This window comes from Gallinula chloropus (assembly GCF_964237585.1).
Source record: "Gallinula chloropus genome assembly, chromosome: 9".
NCBI lineage: Eukaryota > Metazoa > Chordata > Aves > Gruiformes > Rallidae > Gallinula > Gallinula chloropus.
In genome coordinates, this window is record NC_140094.1 from 10782713 (window position 1) to 10792968 (window position 10256).

At 44.1% G+C, this 10256-nt stretch overlaps 1 protein-coding gene across 1 annotated transcript; it reads left to right on the top strand.

The window, feature by feature from the left end:
• Nucleotides 1–3539: 3539 nt before the first annotated feature.
• Nucleotides 3540–10007, top strand: MESD (mesoderm development LRP chaperone). Its single transcript, XM_084267797.1, has 3 exons — nt 3540–3750; nt 7233–7465; nt 8202–10007. Exons 1-3 carry the CDS (start codon nt 3586–3588, stop codon nt 8464–8466), a joined length of 663 nt encoding a protein of 220 aa, XP_084123923.1. The 5' UTR covers nt 3540–3585; the 3' UTR covers nt 8467–10007.
• Nucleotides 10008–10256: the final 249 nt, after the last annotated feature.

Consider the following 10256-nt stretch of genomic DNA (forward strand, 5'->3'; position numbering starts at 1 on the left):
GTGTGACTGCATTCAGAGCTCTGAATCAGCACACACACTGTCTTTGCATGAGAGTTCATGCATTAGATTGTCTCTGCAGGGGAACATTTAGAGTGCTTAAGACAATTAGACCTGCAAAGACATTAATTTTGAATGTTTCACTGAAAGTGACTCAGAATATCCTGACAGTCTGTAAAATGTATGACAGTGCTTTTAAACAGGGTAAGAGTATTCTGAATGCTGGGTCATCTCAAAACTTGTTTCAAGTTTCCTGGGATCTGTTGCTCAGCAAGTCTTCTGTATTATTTAACAGAGTATTGTCCTGGTCCTTCACTAAGCCAACAGGCGCAAAAGCAGTTCTAATGCCTCTCAGGCTGTATAAAGAGCACAGTTGTACCCACTGAATCCCAGAGCAGTCAGGGTTGGACGGGACCTCTGGAGCACATCTAGTCCAACCCCCTGCTAAAGCAAGATCACCTTGAGCATGTAGCACAGGATTGTGTCTGGGTGGGTTTTGAATATCTCTAGAGAAGGAAACTCCACCCAGACCTCCATCACTTAAGATAATCACAGTAATCACTAAAAGGCTGCTGTTTGCAACATCTTATTCATCCAAGCCGCTATTAAACATCATCTTCTATTAGCAGAGGGTTTATAATTAATTAATTTTTCCAGACATGGCATGTGTGTTGATAGCAGATAACCCTTGCATATTCATTCTCCCTTCTGCATGCTTAGGGCTGATCTTGGAAGGACACAGACAATTAAGAGAGAAAAGTAACAATATCAGAAGGTGCTGCCTTTTCCATGATGAAGTCAAGTTCTTTGTTCTTTCCAAGGTTTCATTCCAAGGAATGTCAAGGGACAAGCTTTAAGACCTGACATATTACATCTACCGTGCTGTATCTGCAAAGTGTGAGGAATGGCAATCGACTTACAAATAGAAACCTGCACACAAGAGCCCACCACCACCAGAGACGTGAGAGCGCTTCTGGCAGTTAAAAGTATATGCACATTCTTCTAACTCGTAAGAAATAAAGGTATGGGAAATACTATATATTGCACAAATATCCTTCCAAAAATGTAGGTTATTAAAAAGAGAGGCTCCCAAGCTTCATTAACAAATTCAGAACATACCATAAACCTTCTCCCACTCAAATTACAGCTTGACCCAACCCTGCTCAATAATGAAAGCAGTTCACCTCAACAGGGGGAGGTACATTTGCCTTTCTGATAAGGTGTTAGTTTGTAACAGAAAATACTGCTAATAGAGTTTGCATGTTGCAGAGGTAAAAATGACAGCCACAGCTTGAGGTGTTCCCTGGAATGACTAGGTGGGACTAAGCTCCAAGATAAAGCCTTAAACACCTTACTTTTGCAATCTGTACTGAAAGTAGCTAGCTATATTATCAGATGCATTTTGTATTGTAACCATAACAGTGTTAGCTGCTGGGGATAGAAAAACTTAAGGAATATGAAAATGTTTCAGTTATGAAAAGCATATTTCTGTGATTCTGTAGGTACTCTGAACAAAACACAGTGTGCTTCAATAAAAGAAAATGCAATTTATTTGCCTCTGTCAGTTATACATATTTCTAGCTGCATTGGTTTTGTTTCTTGCATGGGAATGAACAGCAGAGTACAGAGGGAGGCTGAATAGGTGTTTGTCCTGACCCCACAAACAGTAGGCTTTGAACAAGTTCTTCCTGGACACAGAATCCAGCCTGAATAGAGACAGTTGCAAGGTCAGAGCCAAGTATGACACATATATCCTTTTCAAATTACAGACTTTCTATGCATGACAAGAAAATGCGCAGTGTTGTTTGGTGCAGTGCTGGATATACTGAATGACTTGTTCACTTACCAAGGGAAATTGGATTACTTTTAAGATCCACATCTGACTCAATATTAACACCAGATATTAAAGAAAATCAAAGTTGGCTGGGTTTGTCCTAATAAGAGCAAACAGAATTGGAGAAAATATTTCCTAGTAGAAATTCAGTGAAACTATTTCATGGTCTAAGTCCAGCATTCTGAAAATAAATCTCTAGTCTTTATTTTTTTTTCCAGTGAATGTATGCATGATCCAGTAATAACAAAAGTTACCAGAAACATATTTTGGTAAAACCTCATTAATCAGGGCAATCTGATATAGTATACCTGATGTTCATTATATTTAATGAGAAATCACTGAGCAAATGTGCTCATTAGTGACTTATTGGACAGCTTTGTGGAAGGTACTTGAGTAAAACCCGGATTCAGTTACTGTTCATTTAACAAGCTCCATGAATAGCTATGGTCTAACTGCTTCCTGTTTCTCAGGTGCACTGGCAGTATGACTGAAACGTTCTAAAACGATAACCCTCAGTAGGGAGGCTGCACACCAGGCTGGTTGTTTATCAGGGCGCTGAAATCTTGGATCCCACATCCTCCTCTGCTGTTTCTCATGCTGTGTGTGCACTCAGCAAGCAGCTCCTTCTTGCGGCCTGTCTCCCTGCCCTTCCCAAGCGACACAGCATTCAGTGTCTTATCAAGAGTTAGTCCAGGCTTTGGAAAGCCTCCCAAGCCCACACCCCTGCCTACTGTGCTTAGTTTTTCCTTTGTATTTGCACGCTGTGCACCTAAGGGCAGTGGGTTCCTGGTTCATTATAGGACTATATGCAGTAACAGAATTGGGGGTGAAGGGTTCACTCCATAGAATGAGTTCCGTTTCCACTTGAATGGATTTCACTAATCAGCCTGACCACAATTAGTATCAACCAGAAGCAGTTGAGATGCTTCAGTTCCCAGGTTTAAACTTCTTGGAGTCTGTGTCTAAAAGGCAAAAGACTGTATGGTGCTATTTGTAATTAAAACAGCTTCTTGGAAGGAAGAAAAAAATGAAGACGGCACAGAGCATAGTAAGACTTTGCAGGCATCAATCTGTGTGGTTTGGGTTTGGATAATATTAAAGGAGTCCGTACAAAGAAAAAGCCATTATCCCTTATACTTTTGGGGTGGTCAGGCGTTCTGGAGTTGTTTTTTAGTAACAAACAGCTTTCCTTTTAAAAGCCTTCTCTGAGCTGAGGCTCTTGCTGGAATCCGGAGGCTCCGTGCAGCGGGTCCGTGCCTGGCAGGTAGGTGAGCGAGCGCAGGTACTTGTCACCCCGCTTACCAAGAAAAAAGCAACAAAAAGAAGCGGCACAGTTTATGTTCCAGGAGCTGCTCCGGCTCGAATATCTTAAAATCCCCCACGGCGCCCGCCTTTCGCTTCTCCCCTGATCCGGGCCTGCGGGGAGCGGCCCGAGAGCCTCCTCAGGCGGCCCTTTGTGCGGGACTGCGCGTCACTCGCCGGGGCGCGACATCGCGGAGGAGGGTCCTCGCCTTCCGCCCCCCGCCCCGGCGCGCTCCCGGCGCTCGGGCACGCTGCGAAAAGCAGCCCCGCCTCTCCTCATCAGGAGCTGCGGTGTCCGGGCCGAGCGGGCGACTACAGCCCCCACTACTAGCGCTGGCCCACTCGCTGCCCTTTCGCCTTCGCCGGCTCCTCCCCGCGGCCCGAGCCGCCGCTGCTTCCGCCCCTTAAAGCAGCCGAGCCCGCCCTCCCGCGGTGGCGAGGTTTGGGGAAAGATGGCGGCGGCCGCGGGGTGGGCCCTGCTGGGCCTGGCTCTGTGGCTGTGTGTGATGGCCGGGGCCGGCGAGCCGGAGGGGAAGCGGCGGGCGGGGCCGCCCAAGAAGAAGGACATTCGGGACTACAACGACGCGGACATGGCTCGGCTGCTGGAGCAGTGGGAGGTGCGGGGAGGTGCTGGGGGCCTGCGGCGGGGCTGCGCTTCCCGGACCCCGCGGCTGCCGCCGCAGCGGGGAGCGGGGTGCCGCGGGCAGGGCTTCCGGCTCGGAATAGCCTCGCCGGCCTCTCTGCGGCCGAAGGGCCGCTCAGCCTGGACCTGCGGCACCTCCGCCGGGGAAAGGTGGGAGGTTTGGCCCCCGCGGTCTGGCAGTCCCTCTGTGGGGTCTAGTGGAGGCCTAGCCTGGAGCGGGCGGGAGGGACCCTGAGGCCCGGCGGCCTTAGGGGGCAGGTGCTGGTTGCCTTCTATTGAGGGGACGCGTTCGTGTGTGTGTAGGTGCCAGAGCTGGGGCGAGCGGGCACAGAGGGGGTGCTGCCCTCTGCCTGGGTGCCCTGCTGCCCCTGCCCAGCACCCGAGCCCCACACACGCGGTTGGTGAATGCCAGCGGCTTGTTTGACTTGTTGCTCTTTCTGGGCATTAAGAGACACGTGTTTTGTTTCCGAAGGGTGGATAGCAGGAGAAATCCTCATTTCGGCTTTACAGAGCTGATACGGCATTGGGGTTTTTACTGTTTCCTTCCTTGCCGCTCCTCAGGGTAACAGCTGCTTATTCCAGCTCTGTCTTGCCCCCACTTCATCCCCATCAACCTCCTGCCTTACCTTTCATTGTCAGTTCCCCATCACTCTTTTGTCCATGTGTTTGCCATGACGTTGTTTGGTTATTTTCACTACATTGTTTGCTTGTTTTCGCTATCTTTGTTTTCCATCGAGCTCTGATAAATGCCGAAGCACTCATCAGTGGCTTACTGTTTCCCATGTGCCCCTTCCCCAGAACAATTTGGACAAAAACTGGAGGAAATAATAGAGTCCAAACTTAAGTCTCCTGTAACACCAGTTACAGCTGTAAGTCAAGGTGGAGAAGTAGGTTTTGTACATGTAATATGGATAAAGTAACTTCTGTGAGAAGTGAGGATGTCTGCTTTAGACCTGGTTGGCAGGTTATGGACTTGTTTATCCAGTGGACTGTTACTGTGAATCTTCCCCCTTGGAAGGGAGACTCTTAGAAAACTGAGTTAAAATTTAAATGAAACTATAGAAGCAGCTCAAATTTCACCTTCCTGTGAGTGGTGCCAGACAAGGACCAGATAGTTCCAGCTGCTAAAAAGATCTGAGACTTAAATGGTAAGGTTGGCCAAACTCAACCAAATTTGGCATTATAGGAAAAATCTTGAGCGATGAACATCTCTGAGTTTGTGAAATGCCTGGATGAAGGGGGGAGATTCAGCAACCAGGGTCATGAGGCTGATCATGTTTTTTCCGCTGTAGCTGAAGCAGGTCTCTGATCCCATTTCACTATGTGCTGCACAAATGCTCATAGCCATGCTGTGTGCAGATGTGGCTGAGCAGCTGGGAAGTTTGCTATGTGGATTGGCATTGCCACTGAGAAAATGCATATACAGTCAGAGCCCTAGAAGAAAAACGTTACCAGAGCAGGGACTCAACAATTAACAGTTGTGTGGGATGGCCAGCTGTATGGCATTTTGCCTGATGGCAATCAGGACACATACAAGGAACATGAAAGACTTGAGGGGGTGGTGGCTGGAGGATAGAGGAGAAAGGGCATGAGTGGACTTGATGGGGTGGGATGAGAAACAAAGGGGCTATTATGAATTTGGATAAGAGCAGGAATTATACTCTGGAGTGAGGGGCACGGATCTGTACAGAGTCAAGTGCCACTGCTTTCAACTGAGATGGATTTTGGGTTTTTTTTAAATTTTATTTATTATTTCCCTGTAGATTACTCCAGAAGTGTTGGAGTGTGGTGGTTATAACATCCTGGATGTCAGCCACAAGCCTGGATGGCTGAGGTACCAGCAACCTTCCCAGAATGAGCAGCCACCTCTCCTATGCTGCCCTGGTGCAGCCGTGTGTGACTGCCTATATTGTATTTGGAAACACTTGCTTTTCTCTCTCAAAACTGTGAAATAAGTTGGCTTTACACTAGCCAAACTGGTCTAAAATTAGAATTGATTTGCTTTTACTTCTGAGGGACTCTCTTCAGTCATGTAAGATTTTGTATTTTCACTGTACTTGACCAATATAAGCATTTTCCAGTTTCCTCCAAAATAAATATTGTTCCCACTCAGTGAGGGCAGCGGGAATTTCCTGGGGCTCTCCTTTCACGTGCAATTTTCAAAGGCACATGAACTGCTTGAAAGCATCCTTCAGACATACAGAATTGAAACAGATAGATAATTAGTAAGGAAACAAAGGATAAAGTCTAAGCCTTCTACAACTTTTATTCTGTGGTAACTAAATTTTAAGCTCCCTCACAGAAAGACAGCAAACTCTCCATACTTGAGATGGGGAAAGGAAAGTCACTTGTACTCAACCTTAACCTTGAAAGAGTGAGTATGGGACACTCCCTGCAGTGGGATGTTGTAAGAGGTTGAGTTTGTGCATGTGCAGAAGTGAGAAGGTAATGCATACTTGGATCTAAAAATCAAGCTTGGCTCCTGAAGAGAATATTGTTAGATGTCACTATAGCTCATGTTCCTAAAGGATTGATGAATATTTTCACTAAATGTTTGAGTCAAAACAACAAAGCTGTCTTAATTCCTGCTGATTTACTGATGCTTGGGTGGATACCAGTGTATGGCTTTTCTGTTTTGGGGTTCCACCCCCACCTCCTCCCTCCCCCCCGGTTAATTCTGTGATGCAAATACTGTTTAAGAAATCAAGTTCTAGCTCAATATGAGTTGTCATTATATTCACTTCTCTCTGTTGGGAGCTGTTTTAAGGGGCAGCAGTTTGAATTCTGCCTTTCCGAATATTTAAATGCCTGTCAGCCTCAGTAGAGGCTTCAAGAGGGTGTTTTATCTGTTTTCTAAGAGTGATTTACTCTTGCTGATTATGTTGTCAGAATGTGAGCTGTTCTTCATCTCTGCATTAGAAAAGTTTTCCTGGGGTATGAGCATCAAGATTCTGAATGCTTGCCTTTTTACTTTTTTAAAGTCCCGAAGTAAGGAACATTAAATTCTCAAGTGATCCCATGTCCTAGGAGTTCTGACCTTAGAGCAGTATGCAGGTGGATGACTGTGTGTGCAACTTTCTCAGTCCATCTTGTATACATAATAAATATCTGTGAAACTGAAGGGGGCAGGGAAAGTGTTATTTTATAAATTACCTGGGTGAAACTGTATTAAATTAACTTTGTGGTTGAAGTATTTCTCAGTACATGGTAAAATGAGATTATGACTCAGTATCAACACATGCATCATTTTGAGAGGACAGTTATAGACGGGAATAGAATTCCCAGTGAAGTATCTTGAGACAAAACTCGCTATTTGATTTAAGAATCTCCATTGTTTAGCTCCATACTGCTTTTGCTTTATAAAACCAGAATTTTTCTCTAAACAATGGGAAACTTCAAAAAAGAACAGCTTTGTGTTTTGCTTGAGTTTAAAGCCTCCTTTTCATTTTCAAACAGAAAGATGATGACATTGAAGAGGGAGATCTTCCCGAACACAGGAGGCCTCCAGCACCGATAGATTTCTCAAAAATCGATCCAGGTAAACCTGAAAGTATCCTGAAGCTAACAAAAAAGGGGAAGACTTTGATGATGTTTGTCACGGTGTCAGGAAACCCCACAGAAAAGGAGACAGAAGAAATTACTAGCTTGTGGCAGGGTGGTCTCTTCAATGCAAACTATGATGTGCAAAGGTAAGCTGTTGAACATGAGGATAAAGTTACTGCTTTTACAGAACCCTTCTTTTTTTCTTTCTTCTGGAAATCTTGCAAATCAGCTCTTCCTGTGCCCTTCCCCATCTCCATTGCCTGTTACTATTCCTTTGTTTCTGTATCAGTTTATATACCAACTTGCTGTGAGTCATGCTGCAAAAATTCTGATGTGGTGCCAGAATCTCTGTAACACTTATGTATGGTGTATGTATAGCCTAGTTTCTTTTTATCTCATTACGTTTCAGCTATTTATCAGTTTTAGCTGCAGTAGTTTGCCTTTATGTGCTTGATGGAAAACATCATGCTTGCAAGACTTGTCACCACAAAAGCCTTTTTGTTTCCCTGGCTAAAAAAAAAATGGATTTTTTTTTTCCTTCTCTCTCTGAGAGAGAGGATCATTTTGAAAGAGGGGAGTGTTGTGCTCATGAATTGAATCTGAGAAGGGTTTCAGCAAGCATGAAGGAAATTTAATGACCATTAGTGGATATTATATAGTGCTGAATAACTCCCTAAGTTTTCTTTGTATTCTTGCTTCTCCTTGGCTGTTTGTAAAGGTAATACATTTTGTGCTAGAAAATTGTTCTCTTGTCCCCATCCCCAGGCAACAACAAGACCAACCTCTTGCTCAGTTGTGGAGGTGCTCTGAATTATGCAACACATTGTAGTGCTTGAAAGGCACAGACAGACCTAACTGAAAAAATATGTATCTTTCCTCTAGGTTTATTGTTGGCTCAAATCGTGCCATCTTTATGCTCCGTGATGGTGGTTACGCCTGGGAGATCAAAGACTTCCTGATAAATCAAGACCGGTGTGCGGATGTTACGCTGGAAGGTCAGGTTTATCCTGGCAAAGGGGCAGAAGAAAGTGAGAAAGGGAAAAACAAAACAAAACCTGAAAAAGCAAAGAAGAAAAAAGATGCAGACAAGAAATCCAGTAGCATCAAAGAGGACAACCGAGCAACCAAACAGAAAGAGGATCTATGATGGATGCATTAACCAGACTGAGTGCTGCTCTGCTGTTCCTTGAAGGGAAACTAATTTTCTATACAATTCCTGGCTTTACTGGGAGGGAAAGAAGGAGGCAGAGATTACTGAGGTTAAAAGGCTTCCATGTTGAAATACACCAGTTTACTTATTAATATTGGCCATTTGTTTAGTTGCAGGAAGGTAATGTTTAATGACTACTTAGTTTGTCATTTTTATGCTTTTGTTGTTGTTTAAAATTAACACACAAGCCTGTCTAGTATCACAAACTTAGTTTAAGTGGAAAAGAAGAAATACAGTCTCAGAATGCACCAATGTTCATTTGTAGTAGCTGCATCCATGTTGGGTATGTAAATTGGTCATTGATTCATAACCGCTGTTAGATAGAGTGCAGCACGAGAAGATTCTCTTGGCAGCAGTTTGCTAGACTCACTTGGCAAAGCTGCCTAAATTTGGCCACTGTACTACTAGTCTTTGCTGAGACGCCTGAAATGAGGGCGTTTAGGGCCTGTCTGGTTAGGCTGCCTGTTTCTTTACAATAAACAAAACCCATTCTGTATGTCTCCAGAAATCAGCAGAAGTGCTGTGGGGCGATGGTGGAAGCTAAGGCAGGTTTTGGGCAGATGCACTCCAGATCGGCACAGAAGGGAGATTCTCTGCTGCCAGAAGCGATGCTGAGATGTTTATGGAGTTAAGTACCCACCTGGGCTGTGGTGGGGTGAAAGGAAAAGTCAGGCACATGCCATTCAGGTTGCTACTGCTGCCAAAGAACTGTACCCGTGGAAGCAAGTGTTATGTATGCCCCATTATCTAGGCAGTGGGCTAGAAGAAATAGCTTTAACTCTGAAATGAATTTGACTGGTTTACAGGTTTGTTTAAATAGTTGCAGCACAGTTAAACTTTGAGTTAGACATATCACTTGCTGATGTTAAATAACCAGGTTTTTTTGGTGGTTTTTTTTGGGTACAGATTCCCATTTGACATGGTTGATTATAAGTGAACATTTGACTTAAATACTATGAAGTATGTATGGAAGCAGATTTGATTTCTCCTTGGAAGACTGTTTAATTGGGAAGGTTTTGTTATTGCTCAGATTGAATTCAGGTAAATGCATTGCTTAGAATTGTTTCCCATCTGCCTTACTCTTTGTTAAGGACAAAATGCACCTAGTATGTGTGGTCCACATCATTTTCTGAGGATGAGCACAGTATTAACTGTCTTCATTCCATACTGTTAAAATCCTACTTTGACATTTTATTTAAGGTGCTAAAATCCAAGTGGTTTTGGATAAAAGGTCCTAATTGAACCATAATGGTTGATCTTGAGGAATACTTCAGTATCAAAAGTGGGGCACTGGCTTAATTTAAAATAAAAGGTGTCACTAAGCTTTCTGTGTCACTGAGTAGTAAAACCTGTTAAATAGTTGTGCGTTAGTAAGGTATTCAGGAGCCAGACTGACATGTCTTTGGTTTCTGTACATAAAGACTACATGGTGTTGATGAAGTTTGCCAGTGATTTTTTTTTTAATTAAACTATATGAATTGAGGGTTAGAGAAACCTTTCCCACTGCACTTCATTAAATGGGTCCTTGCCTGTTTGAGTGGAAAAATGAAAATCATTTATTTCTTGAGGTTCAACTGCATCACTTTTTAAATGCTACTATTAATCCAAACGTGTAGCAGAGCCTCCAGTCGGATTTAGTTCCATTCACCACCACCCTTTGGGCCCATCCATCCAGCCAGTTTTTAACCCAGTTGAGGGTCCACCTGTCAAGGCCGGTGGCAGCCAGT

Coding starts and splice junctions, on each gene's coding strand:
- MESD (XM_084267797.1), top strand. CDS start 3,586: ATGGCGGCGGCCGCGGGGTGGGCCCTGCTGGGCCTGGCTCTGTGGCTG. Junction 3,751..7,232: donor GGCTGCTGGAGCAGTGGGAG/GTGCGGGGAGGT, acceptor ATTTTCAAACAG/AAAGATGATGACATTGAAGA. Junction 7,466..8,201: donor GCAAACTATGATGTGCAAAG/GTAAGCTGTTGA, acceptor TCTTTCCTCTAG/GTTTATTGTTGGCTCAAATC.